The sequence below is a fragment of the Chanodichthys erythropterus genome, chromosome 13 (genome assembly GCF_024489055.1).
Source record: "Chanodichthys erythropterus isolate Z2021 chromosome 13, ASM2448905v1, whole genome shotgun sequence".
Lineage (NCBI taxonomy): Eukaryota > Metazoa > Chordata > Actinopteri > Cypriniformes > Xenocyprididae > Chanodichthys > Chanodichthys erythropterus.
In genome coordinates this window covers 40,755,225-40,770,132 of record NC_090233.1, presented here as the reverse complement: position 1 = coordinate 40,770,132, position 14,908 = coordinate 40,755,225, and the positions used below count along the sequence as shown (strand labels likewise).

General features: G+C 37.3%; 1 protein-coding gene across 1 annotated transcript; it reads left to right on the top strand.

Annotated features, from left to right (window-relative positions):
- Positions 1 to 230: 230 nt before the first annotated feature.
- Positions 231 to 14,010, top strand: isl1a (ISL LIM homeobox 1a). Its single transcript, XM_067408240.1, has 9 exons — positions 231 to 300; positions 1,172 to 1,226; positions 3,928 to 4,067; positions 9,877 to 9,975; positions 10,544 to 10,733; positions 11,389 to 11,648; positions 12,959 to 13,245; positions 13,591 to 13,758; positions 13,877 to 14,010. Exons 1-9 carry the CDS (start codon positions 231 to 233, stop codon positions 13,991 to 13,993), a joined length of 1,386 nt encoding a protein of 461 aa, XP_067264341.1. The 3' UTR covers positions 13,994 to 14,010.
- The last annotated feature ends 898 nt before the right edge of the window (positions 14,011 to 14,908 follow it).

The window sequence follows — 14,908 nt, the reverse complement described above, 5'->3', positions numbered from 1 at the left end:
GACCTCTTGTGTTTTTCAAATAAGGGTAGGCAACCACTCACAAGAAGGTGGTGGGAGAGTTCTCATAGATCTCATCTCTCATGCTGCTGACATCTCCAGCATGGTCGGATCCTTCTTTAAGATGTTCTTTGTACCACCACTGTACCATGACGAAGGTTGCGGCAAAACCTCATGGAGGATTCACATGGATGTAATTGGGCATTGCAGGGCCAACTTCACACTTGGTTACAATGGCAGAATGTTGGGATAGGATATGCTCCAATCCACTTAGTAAAAGTGGAGACAAGGCTGGAATGCCAGGTATGTCTTTTTTGTTGTGTGCCATGAGCCTGCTGTCGCCAGGGAAAAAGCCAAAATGTAACTATTGGGTTACAGTTTTGTCTGATGTGTATTTAGCACGAAACATGACACTCATTACAGAATTGTTCTCTGTGCGGGTTATGAAAACCAGTCAATGAGGTTTCAGTCTTATTCACACTGTGAAATTGAATTCCTTTAGCTGTGGAACTAAAGGGATATTGCACCCAAAAATGAAAATTCTGACATAATTTACTCACCCTCATGTTGTTCCAAACCTATATGACGTTCTTTATTTTTGAAGAATGTTTCAAGTCAATGCGGTCCAAAATACCACTGAATGAGACATTTTTTCCAAAATATATCTTCCATGTTTATAGTTCCATGCATATAGTTAATCCATCCGACAAACCTAAGCATAACTTACATTAGTGAAATGCTGAAATATGAAACATATTCTGTTGATGCTTCTTTTGCTGAAACACAAATAGGCAACAACGAAAAATTTATACTTATCAGAAAACTGAATAAAGCCATCATCTTAACACAAACCCTCTGTCTGCATCTTTTGCTTTGGCCAAATAAAGGAAAAGAAGACAAGATAGCCACTGCCTAGGGCAGGTAGGACGAAAAGAGGTGTCAGTTTCACAGAGGTTACATGAAGCATGAAAGAGGCTTGTTGCTGGCTGGGAGGAATGCTGCGAGGGATTAGCCCTTTCTAATTCTTCTCCAGCTCCCCCATGCACTTACTCGCTCTCTTCCACAGAAGACTGGGGAGGCCAGCCTGACTTTTCCTGACACGTGACAAGAGATGGCCTGTCATGGTAATGTACTGCTCCGGGCTGTCATGTAGCTAAACGTTTTCATTTCTCAGCTTGTAGTTCCTCCTCGATGGCCCGCCACACTACAGGCCTTCAGATCACCTGCAGGTATGCACTTTGCGGTACGTAGGGAAATGAGAGGGGAAAAAGGCCCTGGAAAAAATCTTTTTCACTGCTGTCACTTAAAGGGCCTCTTAAAAGTGGTATTTGGCACTTTTAAAAAAAATGGAACAGCAGTAAACCATTAAAAGTTGAACAATAAAAATGTTCCACATAAGAAGTTAAAGGCCACATAGAGCATCTTTACAAATGTATCTAATTCTTTGGTAAGCATCTGATGTATTTTAGTTGTTTTTCATGATTTCAATCTGTCATTTTGGAAATGATCACACTTCAACTTTGCTTTCTAGATCAGTGGTTCTCAATCAAAGAGCTGGGACCCACTAGGGGGCCTCAGGGTGACGTAAAATGATTTCAAATAAAAACAAAATTAGCTAATACCAAGATATTTCTTATTTTAATTCAGCCTCTCAAGTGTAAATTCTAGACCTGGAAAAGTCATATAAAATTGGGGAATTTTTATACGTTTTTCTAAGACATGGGGCCTTTGAATATTATTGTGTGGACAATGGGGATTCCTGGTTCAAGTAGTTAAAAACCACTGTTCTAGATGGATACATTGATTGAGGACATTTATCCATTACACTTAGCATGAATATCAATTAATCATATGCATATACTACAGTTTTGTGATGCCTAAATTCACATAAAAAAACTCATATTTGTTTCCTTTTCTTTAGACAAAATAGTATAGGATTTTAGTATTGGCCATTTAGTGGTTATTGGCCATAACATGAAAATAAGTAGGCCCCATAGCTTATTGGTATCAGCCAGAATTTTTAAGTATCAGTACATCTCCACCAGTACACCTATTAAAGAAATATTATTAAAGCAAACAACCTTCAAATTTCTATCTTATATGTCCAGCACACACTGGACAAGGAGGGGTGGTCTCCTCAGCATCTATCAGAGAATGATCACCTTGCTAGCAGATCATCCCGTAATGCCTAGACAGCCACTCAAACTGAGAGCTTTTGAGAAGATCTTGGCGCCACACAACAAACAAACCACTCCCTCAGCCTGATACATCAGCCGACTGCTCCCTTACTGCTCCTCCCTGTCTGTCAGAGGACAGCAAAAACCCCATTTACTACACCCACAAATCCCCGCTAATCTGATGAAGAAAGAAGATTTGCTTTCCATTTAATGTAACATATCGGTTTGATTCAGCATTTGGTACAAAATTAGAGACGGCTCTGAGAAAGCTGGATGAATGTGTCATGTTTATGACAGTGCAACGCTGGAGTTATGGTGAAAAAAACAAAGCAAGAAAGTGATTGACAAACCAGTGGTCTGGATGATAACTGAATATTCAGAAGTCATTAAACTGAGATATGAATATGTATTAAGAACATGATTTTTTATACGGTTTTATCAATACAGCTGAAATTTGCATCGGTAATATGTCATGAATATTCACTAAGTCATCTTTAATATTTCCGCATGCACGATGTAACAGCATCAATGCTGTAATGATCCAGGGATGAATTAATAAATTCTTTACATCAGAATTGTACTTCTAATGAGAGACAGACACAGCACAGTAATTCAGCAATAAAGAGGAAGGAAGAACAGTATGTGTAATTTGACTATCATTAAAAAAGAAGCAATTCAATTACAATGAAACTCAATATCTCAAATAACAAATCCGGTATGCTCCAAAGTTATAATAGATAATTTAAGGCACACTTCCAGTTCACATAGTAACAAGCCTTCATTAAACTGGCTGTTCCATAGTAGAAACATTTTAAAAAGAAAACAAATTATGGTGCCCTGAAGAAGGCATTCTTTGCCAAAACATGTGGGTATGTAGCCCATTATTTGTTTTCCTTTTTAAAATATTTTCCTTTTTAAAATGTTTTCCTTTTTAAAAAATAGCCACTTTAATAAAGGCTTTTTAACTATACTTGAATTTGATGTGTGCTTTGGATCATCTCTTTTGGATTGTACAAAATCGAAGTAAGTTAAAAACTATCATTTTTAACTCATCCAAAAGGTTTTACACATTTTGAAAAATATAACTGAAATGATGTTTGTCCCCATGAGCCAAGCTGTTTTATATAGCAGGTTGCTCCCACACGGAAGATGCCATGTTGAGATCACATGACTAGTCTTGTCTTCTAACTCCACATGGTTACTTATAATGCTAATGTCGGTACTCATACTACTGCATGGCTCATGAAGACACACACACACACACACACACACACACACACACACACACACACACACACACACACACACACACACACACACACACACACACACACACACACACACACACACACACACACACACACACACACACACACACACACACACAAAAAAAATCACTCCAGTATATATAAACTTCATGCACACCCATAGGTGGTACTATAAAATCCAAACCCACTGGGTCAAAGAAGAGCCTTGGCATATACAGCAACTGAATTAATCCATTTGTGAATCACTATTAATAATCTACACTGTCCAAGCAATAAACTTATCACAGACATTCGAACATCCTCGCTGTTGGTGCATCAAACTTGCTCTTCCATGCTGTTGTGTACGAAATGCCTTTAAGAGCGCTGAAATTTGCTGTCAGCCATAGCCGTGGGCAAGGATCCAGCCAAGGGACATAACAAGAGGAGGTGGGAAGCATCACATATAATCGTCCCTGACACATCATCACCTTCATTGTGCCTCTCAGTCCGACCGAAGCCAAGGCGAAAAGGTTTGTGGTGCTGGTGCCGAGTTTAGGCAGTAGTCCTGTACACAGACCCAGGAACACCATCTGTCACTCTGGTGTCAAGTGGCACTTGTCTTCAGTGATTAGCATTGCTGCTTCAGGTAGGCCATGACTAAGGCAACCATATGGTCTGTGGCTCTGTGTGACCACAGTGACCCAGATGAGATCTTCACCCCTCTGGCTTCTCAATGATGACACTGAATGGACAGACTCATGGTGTGCCATTAAAGGATTTAGTCCACTATTAAATAAAAATTTCCTGATAATTTACTCACCCCCATGTCATCCAAGATGTTCATGTCTTTCTTTCTTCAGTCGAAAAGAAATTAAGGTTTTTGATGAAAACATTCCAGGATTATTCTCCTTACCAGACGAGGAATGAGGGTTTTATCTAGCGAAACGATCTGTCATTTTTGAAAAAAATACAACTGTATATGCTTTATAAACACAAATTATCGTCTTGCGCGTATTTCCGCTTTCCGCATTCTTCAAAAAACATACGCCATATGTCCAACACCTTCCCTATTCTACTTAGAAAAAAAAAAAACTAGCGCCGTGATCGTTACGTAAGTAGAATAGGGAAGGCGTATGACATACGGCGTAAGCTTTTTGAAGAATGCGGAAAGCGAAAGCACGTGCAAGACGATAATGGTGATAATAGTGTTTATAAAGCATAAAAAATGACTGATCGTTTCACTAGATAAGACCCTTATTCCTCGTCTGGTATCGTTTAAAGCCCTTTGACGCTGCACTGAAACTGTAATTTTGACCTTCAACCGTCTGGAGGCCATTGAAGTCCACTATGAGGAGAATAATCCTGGAATGTTTTCATCAAAAACCTTCATTTCTTTTGACTGACGAAAGAAAGACATGAACATCTTGGATGACATGGGGGTGAGTAAATTATCAGGAAAATTTTATTTAAAAGTGGACTAATCCTTTAATTCTGACAGCTGTTGAAAATTCAGGCAAAATTAAATAGAAACAAAAGACCTCGATAAGGCCCTCTGGAGACATCTTTAGCAAAAGAGGAGCAGATCAAGCTCTTGACTTCAAGAAAAGTATCACTGACACTGTATTCAAAGCTGAGAGTTTTTTTTAGCGGTACAAATAATGATAGTAATGATACTAATTATTTATTTGCAGTAAAATGGCCAAAATGCAGGACACATTTCTGCCTAAAGAGTTTGCCTGGTCTTAATCACATTCTTAAAAACATTCTTGAGTTACAAATAAAAATGACCTAAAGCCAAGGTCTTCATGGTGGGCAGTGAGTGAAACAGCCTTCATTTCATTCTGGCTCAGATATAAATATGGCTGACAGCCAGTACATTACAGCTGAAAGCAACAATATAAGCTACTCTGAGATGAGTGTGAATATTAGTGCTACCACAAAGAGCAGAATGCTGGAGCTTCTGATGGATATGTAAGATAAAAACTGCTGCTTTTAATGGAACACTTTAATGGAGGTTTTTGCAGTAATGCCATATAAGAACTATTTTGAGTTCCCCCAAAGAATGTTGCAGTATTACAGTTCTATTTTTCTTAGTGTAATGAACATTTTAATAATCTAAAGAACCTTTTTCCACTATAAAATGGAAAGGTTCCCTGGACATTAAAGGTTCTGCATGGAACCACAGAAGCCAAAAACCCCTTTATATTTAAAAGTGAAAGCACAGAAAAAAAAAAAAACATCATGAATTCGATTGAATATTATAAACAAACCAGTAACCGACTCTAGCCTGTAGCTCTTTGAGTTAATTAAAGTGAACTGATTAGTATCAGCCAAAGACACTGAACAATCTGATACCCATATGTCTCATCTGACTGAGGAGGTTAATTAGAGAAGCAAAGGTCTATAATTTTTCTGCAGCGATGCATGAAATGTAATAGACAAATAAACAAAAGCAGAAGAATAAAATGACATTATACCAAATCAATTTTGTGATATAGGCTAGATAAATGCAAAAAAGATGGAAGTGCAAAACAAACAAAAAAAGAATTTTCAAAATGAATATTTTAGTTATTCACTTTGATGGTGGGTTTCTTAGATTTTATTTTCTCCACATGTAGAAGTATAATTATTTGAATAATAAAATACAAAACGCAATGTCCCAATGCAAACCAATTCCACATGTTTCTGAAAAGGTGCATAATCTAACAGCCATCTTCATAGTGTTCCTCTGAAAAAATTCCATAAATGGAAAGAAAATGTGATCTGAAGACACTGGATACGGCACCTAACAATGACAAAATCACTGATGTCTCTGTCATTGTGAGGGGGCAGAAGCCTCTTTTTAAAGCTCTGTGATTTTCCTGCTGAAATGTGTGTGTTTTTAGCACTGTTCCTCAGAACATGCTAAACTGTAATCACAACGAGTCATTTTTAAAGGCGGAGAAAATCTAGCGTGGACACGCGCACACACACCGAAACACAAACACACAGTTGCTTAGTGTGAAGAGATCTCAGCTAGAAAAGAAAGCATTAGGTCTAAAGAAATGATGACACACGCACATACACACACGTGCACGCACATACACACGCAAAGTAGCTGAAACGCTGCTCCTGCCATTTATCTCGAAGGACTCCTGCTGAGCTGTAAGAACCAGCTACTGTGGCTGAGAGAGACTTCTGCATCAAATCTAACCACCTAAATTTACAAGCACATTGAGACTTCTACTCCTGAAAATGGCTAAGAGAGCACACGCCGCTGCAGTCTTTGAGAACAAAACACTGTCTGCAACCACATAAACAATACATTAAAGAAATCTATAACTGGTAGCCTATAGTCATGCCACACATACATTTCTAATTGAATACAAGCATCCAAGCTCTGCAGTCTGTGAGGCAGAGAGGTTGTTCAAAGCAGCACATCACAAAATAGATTTGCTCATTCTCTCTCTATCTCTTCTATCTTTCTCTCTCCATACCTATTGAACTGAATGACATTACATAAACCGTACTTTGTCAATATAGCACACATCCTTCAGGTTATGCTCTATCCTCCATTACCTCTCAGAGGCATTTCCAAATTCAGCCAAGCTGGTGAAGGTGATCAATGAAACTGGAGGTTAATGAGGTCAGGATAAGGGTCATGCTTATAGTCAGACAACATACAACGGGGTTCTAAAAACCTGAACGATTATCCTTAAGCTAGTTCTAACATCATCTTAATTTATCTAATGTAAAGATTTAAGGCTGTACTTTTAATATACATTATCAAATTGGTAAGCTTTACAATAAGGTTTCATTAGTTAACTACTTTAGTTAACATGAAATAAGGATGAACAATACTTCTACAGCATTTATTAATCTTAATTTTAATTTCAACGTTTACCAATACATTATTAAAGACACGAACAAACAACGAACAACTGTATTTTTATTAACATTAATAAAGATTAACAAATACTGTAACAAATGTATTACTTATTGTTAGTTCACGTTAGTTAATACATTAACTAATATTAACAAATGAGGCCTTATTGTAAAGTGTTACCAATTAAATAAATAAAAACAAATCCAAAAATGTGTCTTGTTTGGCTCCTCCCTGAGCTGTTATCCATGTGATTATCATACAGTAAGGATTGTAGGTATTCTTGTTAAAGAGTATAACACCGAGTAACATGACAACTTTAAGCCTTAAAGCAAATAATCATTGTTTTGAGATCAGTGATGGATCTTCGTAGGATTTAAATCAACATGCACAAGTAAAGTTGTCATATTATGATCTGAGACACTTCATCGTTGGATTTTAAGTACTAAGCAATTCATCTGATTGTTTGTAACATAATAAGATTGAACATCCTAGATTAAGGTTGAGATTAGGACATTTGTAATTATACATTGGAAATTTGATGATTTGGGTGGAGCAATGCCATTGTCCATCCCTTTTAATAATTGATCATAAGGGTGAAAAAAAAATCTGTCAACCACAGTTTGCAGCAAAATATTTAAATTCCCGGAAATATTATTGGAAATATAACACCATAAATAAAAGTTGCTGAAGAATATACCCTCACAGCTGGTTTTATTCTTGTGTTACGTAATTTCTTTTGATGCAGTTTTTGATGTTGAATTGAATACACAGTGTATATCAAGATTAATTTAAATAATGTTTTAGGGATTTGATGAACAGTGGTTGCATAGTATTGTACAAATGCAACTACAAAAGCTGCTATCAATCATTTATCACTAAAAACAAGCGTTTCAAATTAGTCTCGTTCTCCAGCTCAAATAGTAACATGCTTGGGTTTAAAAAATATTTTGGCAGTGTCACTAACAAGGACCACAGTGAAAATGGTGTTCCCCAAATAGCTGCAATTTAGCCATAAACTGTGTACAACTGTAATCTTAAATCTGTTATGAGAATCACAAGACAGAGACATGATGAGTATAACAGATTGTAGCAGAAACAATGCATTACATGATTTGAAACGTTTATTTTTCAAAATGTTTTTTTAATTCTCAAATAGGCTATGAACGAACCATTTAACCTGTATTAATTATTTATTAATTATTAACGCGTATTATTATTATTAATATTTGAGCAGATTAGAGAATTAACACTGCAAGCTCTCGCCCATGTTTCATATGTTTCCATATGTCTTTGTTTGGTGGGTCTGCTTTGGGTCATGTTGCTAACACAAGAGGGCGTGTTTGTGTCTGTTATAGCGACGCTGTGCTGGCTGCAACCCTGCTGTCATATTTCGGCCACTTGTTTTGTCATGTCCATCTCTGTCAATGGGAGACTTACAGATTCGTTAAAATGTACTTTTTTTTCAATTTGAAAAACTATAAAAATATTTTTAATTGTTGAAATACAGTGATAATCTGAATCATTTGGGCTGAAGTGACAGCTCACAGTTTAACTTTTTTTTTCTTTTTCTTCTTCTTCTCTAAAACTTGCCATGTCGTTGTATAAGGTTCAAGAGATTTGGCAACTTTGTGCTATGTTCTGCCTGTTTGTTCTACCAATCCATCCCTTACATTGAGATTATATTACCACGTGCCTCGCGCAGTTTAAAACGGTCATTATCTGCAATTATGTGCTGTAATTGCGTTTTAGTTTGAATAGCGACAACTCTGAAATGTGCCATCGATTTCAATCGTGTTATGCACCCCTGTGTGCAACTGCCTGAATACGGACATGCACCTTTCCCTGTGAAAATCTCTACACTAGTCGAGGGAGATTCACTTCACATGTCCACCAGTCAAAACAGAGATACATCATTTACTATAATGCGATATTTATCAAAATGACTTGATATAAAATAAACAGTTTTCAGTTTGCACGATTTATAGGCTACTAATAATTCAGATGCCATATGGTTGAAATAATAGGTTTAGCCTACAATCATTTTTATTAGGCTATTTTAAAACAAGTTTTAAAAATTCCAAGCTAGAATATCATGACTGTAAACATCATATCCTGCTCAAAGTCGATATTGGTTCATTTTAGATAAAAATTAAAATACCTAAATGCGCAATGCTATGAAACACGTTTTTTTTTTTTTTAAATTGTAATTTTTATCTTAACATATTTCTATGTGTCTATTTAACTCGTCAAAAGCTGCAGAAATTAGAAAAAAAAATGTATGAATGAAATAAGTAAAGTAAATGCACCAACTCATCGGCCTGGGCTCCGAACAGCTGGTCGTCTTTCCATAACCAATCAGCTTCTCATAAAGGTGACGTATGAGTGTCCTACGTCAGACCAATAGAGAGAGAGAAGAGCCGAAGCCGACGGAGTTTGAGAGAGGGAGAGAGAGATAGGGACAAGAGTGGCCCATCAATGCTGTGACCAAGCACAGGAGCTCAACACACACCCCTAACTCTAATCGCAAGCATCTCGATTCCGGGAAGTCCTGCAACACCTCGAACCCTCGTCCACTTTCCCACCTTCACAGATCAAAACACGGGCACTAAGGGCCTTCTGTCCGGTTTTAAAGTGGACCTAACACCGCCTTACTTTCTTGACATGGGAGACATGGGGGATCCACCAAAAAGTAAGTTATGCATTAATGTCTATATATGTGTCCAATTACACTTACAGTTAAAATTGGCGATTTACAATGAATCATGCGTGTTTGCCGATCAATGCATGATTTTAGAAGTTTGTTTCAAAGTTCTGAACAGACCGCAGTGATCGTGACAAGATTGTTCTAGGGGCAAATGCCACTCTTCCTCAGTTTAAATCACTACAAACAGGGTCTATTCCAAGCCATTTAATACTTAATTTATTATTATTATTAGGCTATTATTATTATTATTGGTGTTATTCTTAATAATAAAAGTAATAAACAATAAAAACAATTATGCTATATGTCGGTTCTAATGTAACATTATTTATTTCGGTCATTTTTCAGTCATACACCGTTTTCAGCACCATGTCATAGTGTGTTTATTTCTACACAGAGTCAAAGTATATTACTGGGAAATTAGGGCGATGCCAGACTTACAATACGGTTGTAACATGTAATAGTGTTAGCTTACAATTAAATAAAAATAAAAAAAAAGAAAGAAAAATATTTATCCTACATAATTTGAATTTCCTATGTTTTCTCTTTCAATCAGAAAAGCGTCTAATCTCGTTGTGTGTCGGCTGTGGGAATCAAATCCATGACCAGTATATTCTGCGCGTGTCCCCGGATCTGGAGTGGCACGCGGCGTGTTTGAAATGTGCAGAATGTAACCAGTATCTGGACGAATCCTGTACATGTTTTGTCCGAGAAGGAAAAACTTACTGTAAACGGGACTACATCAGGTAACGCAGATCATTTAGGTCATGTTTTAGTTTTCGAGTGTGGATGACTGAATGACAGTAACCTCTCATTATTCACTGGTGCATTACGGCAGCATGCTGTCATTCATTTTTTTTTTTTTTTTTTTGGTACTGGACAGCACCTATATGCTAATCTCCGGTCTTAAATGAGTCTGCAGCGCAATTACTCCACAATTATTGTGGGGCTTTGCTCATATGTAGCATTGCCGCATGCATCTCTACGAAATTTCATCGCAATATTGAAATAATATTTTTGACAATATGAATGTAGCATTATTTTAAGAGGCTATGCGTGAGACAAACACCACTGTTTAATAATACGCCAAAGAGAATTGTCATTTATTATTATTAATGCTGTTATTTAGCTATTAATAATAATGATAGGCTAATAATAATTAGCCTACAAACAAATTTTCTTATTTACTAAATCATTAATCGACTTAATGATTAGGCCCAAGTAAATTCTAGTGTGTATATATTTTAAACCTTTGCATTTGTTCTTCTAAAAATGCATGTGCATTCAATTACGGTTAACATATATTCACTATTTTTATATTGTTCTCATATCGATCGTCATAGCTGCCATTTATTTTTTACCCAAACATTAGACTAATGTACTTGTGTTTTTCTTTTTCAGGTTATACGGGATCAAATGTGCTAAATGCAACATTGGTTTCAGCAAGAATGACTTCGTGATGAGAGCACGCTCGAAGGTTTATCATATCGAGTGTTTCAGATGTGTGGCTTGTAGTCGGCAGCTCATCCCAGGAGATGAGTTCGCTCTGCGGGAAGACGGGCTCTTCTGCAGGGCCGACCATGACGTGGTGGAACGGGCAACAATGGGTGCTGGTGACCCATTAAGCCCATTACATCCGGCGAGACCTTTACAAATGGCAGGTAGGCATACTATTCTACTACAACTTACAAAGCGCTGTTTGCTCAAGGACTTGGGGATTAGACTATTTGTCTGGGGAATTTAGACACAAAGCTCCTCTGAACCTTTAGATTTTTTTATTTCTAAAAAGTGTTCAAGACGAACAAACAAAAAAAGTGATTATATTATATATCAAGAGATTAAGATTTATGATGAATAAATGTTGTGCAACAATCATCCGTGAATTATGTTAACAAGCCAACCACAAGACTGTGGTTACTCGTTTTTGAATTTAGCTAGGCCTATTCATACATGAAATAGATATTCTCTGCTGATTAGAGTCCAACCACGCGTCAGTTTATGTGTACTAGAGAAATAAAGGAGATCTTTCCACAAATAAATACCAAGAAAATGTAATTTAATCTTAAATGTTGATGTGTTCTAGAAATATAATATTACGATATCAGTGTATCATGTGTGTATGTGATTACTGTAAGAGCATCTGGCCTATATATTTTTGAAATGTTAATTAAATTAAACTGATATTACAAATTCAAGCACGTGTTGATTCTTCACATTTAAAGCACCTGTAAAATAAGCCTAAAAAAGCCGAAAATCACCCGCACTAGGCTACTGCTGTTCTATATTCACGCATTTTTGCACCTTATTATATAATAATCTCAATAATGGAAACCACCACAATCTCAGATCTTAATGCAGGTTTATTGATAACTTCGTTAAAGTAATGTCATGGGCAGCGCACACCCGATTATTTAAAATTCAGAGTATGCACAGATTGTTTTAATTAAGCGTCGTAAACCTATCTGGGTCATACTCGCCATCCAAATTTATTGCATTCAGCAGGAACATATAATTGCCAGAAAAGGGATTGCAACCATGGCTGCATTTCAAGTTTATTAAAAGGAAACTCTCTTCGCCAATACATGCAGAAATAAGAATTGCATCTGGGAAGGAGCAGATTTCTACGGAAAGAAATATATATATATATTATATATATATATATATATATATTTACGCTTATGGAAAGATTTCCTCTCGATCCTGGTCTCGTAACAAGACCATTAAATATATGGAGAATATGGGAACACTAACACTCCGTCTTTCAGTGATTATTTTTAGCCTATTATTATTATTATTATTATTATTATTTTACATAAGTACGTCCAACTTAGATGGCCCTCCGACTTATTCTTTTAAATGACTTATTTAAATGACTTATTTACCAAATCGCTGTTTTCACACATTCAGAGCATTATTTAAGAAATCTCTTTGCATTCAACAATTATTAATCTACGTTTCGTCTTTCTTGCAGCAGAGCCCATTTCGGCACGTCAGCCTGCGCTTCGACCTCATGTGCACAAGCAACCTGAGAAAACAACCCGCGTCCGGACAGTCCTAAACGAAAAACAGCTCCATACCTTGAGGACTTGTTACAATGCCAACCCTCGACCCGACGCCCTCATGAAAGAGCAGCTCGTTGAGATGACGGGTCTCAGCCCGAGAGTCATCAGGGTTTGGTTTCAAAACAAGCGCTGCAAGGACAAAAAGAGGAGCATACTGATGAAACAACTTCAGCAGCAGCAACCCAACGACAAAACGGTAAGATTAGTGGCGCTTCAGTCGATAAACCAAAAATATTAGGTCTTTCTAATGAGCCGCTTCACGCGTTTGAAGTGTTTATTGCCACTATAAAAACTCGTTGCAAATATCTTAATTGAAGCATGTACATTTAAAAAAATAAAAATAAAGTTTGTATGAATTTTCAGAACCTTGCAATCTTTTTTTTTTTTTTTTTTTTTTTTTAGAAAACATGACGATTTCAGTTATGGTCTCATTTAGAACATCAAACTTCTAAGATCTTAAAACTTAAAACTGGTAAAACTTCTGTAATGCGGCCCCTAAACTATGTATGACTGCAAATCATTTATTCGTGGTCATCTGCAGAACATCCAGGGGATGACGGGGACTCCAATGGTGGCGACTAGTCCAGAGAGACACGACGGTGGTTTGCAGGCAAACCAAGTGGAGGTGCAGAGTTACCAACCGCCTTGGAAAGTCCTCAGTGACTTCGCACTGCAGAGTGACATCGACCAGCCTGCTTTCCAGCAACTGGTGAGTGCGCAAAACACCAGTAGAAGTATTAAAAGCACCGCTAATGAAATGAAGAATAATTACAATATTAATAATTAAACAACAATAATAATAATAACATACATTTTGCCCGTTTTAGGTGAATTTTTCTGAAGGAGGGCCAGGCTCGAACTCCACAGGGAGCGAAGTCGCCTCAATGTCCTCGCAACTGCCAGATACACCAAACAGCATGGTAGCGAGTCCTATAGAGGCCTAGGCGAGTGGATTATCTCCTGCACCTGAAGTTTGGGAAAGGACGTGTCCGGGAAACCAATCTCAGAGAGAGGCTCGTGAAGTTTCTTCCATCCCTATCATTAGGGCCGCTCCTGAATAAAACCCCATTAAACCAACTGCACGAGGCCTCTATATCGAAACAACCCTTGGTTGTATTTATACACTGTGATGACAATCATGGGATTTAAACACACTCCAACCGAGCAAGTCCAACGAGTGTTGCGAAAAGACCATTTAAACTCCAGCGAAAGTGGATCCAGCCGGCGCACGTATTCACACACCGAACTTGACGTGATCATTGCAGTGCTCCGCAGCCGAGTGGACCTGGTCGGCTACACTTTTGCCAAAAAAACCCTCCACATTTTTTTCCACTTTTATGACAAATCAATGGACCTCTACGGATATAAGACGCAAGAGAACTTAGTCTAATATATACATTCATATAGCCTACTTTTGTGCGCAACGTGAGTAGCCTATAATGAAACCATGACTGTTTATTCTGTTTCTATAAAAAGATCGAAATGGACTAGTTCACAAAAGAGGGTAGTATGGCAGCCGAGGTCTACTGCGATTACAGTTTTGTTATATGGTCTCTTTTCAAGCCCAACTAAAGCATTGCAACAAGGTATACCTCTATTTTGCCACAAGCTGTGTGGGAATTTCATGTGTTCGTGTCCGTCCAAGAACTTTTTTCTTTCCCAAAGATGTGTATAGGTTTAAGTTAAGTTAATATGACTGATTAGCTCTGGAGGTTTCGTTTTGTTCCTGTATTACAAAATATTTTATTATTTATTGTCGGAAGACATGCCACTTTTGTGTACTTTTACTTGCTGAAGAAGTAAAAAGGAAGAAAAGAATACTGTCGACTCCGAATGATCTATCATAATTGACGTGTCCT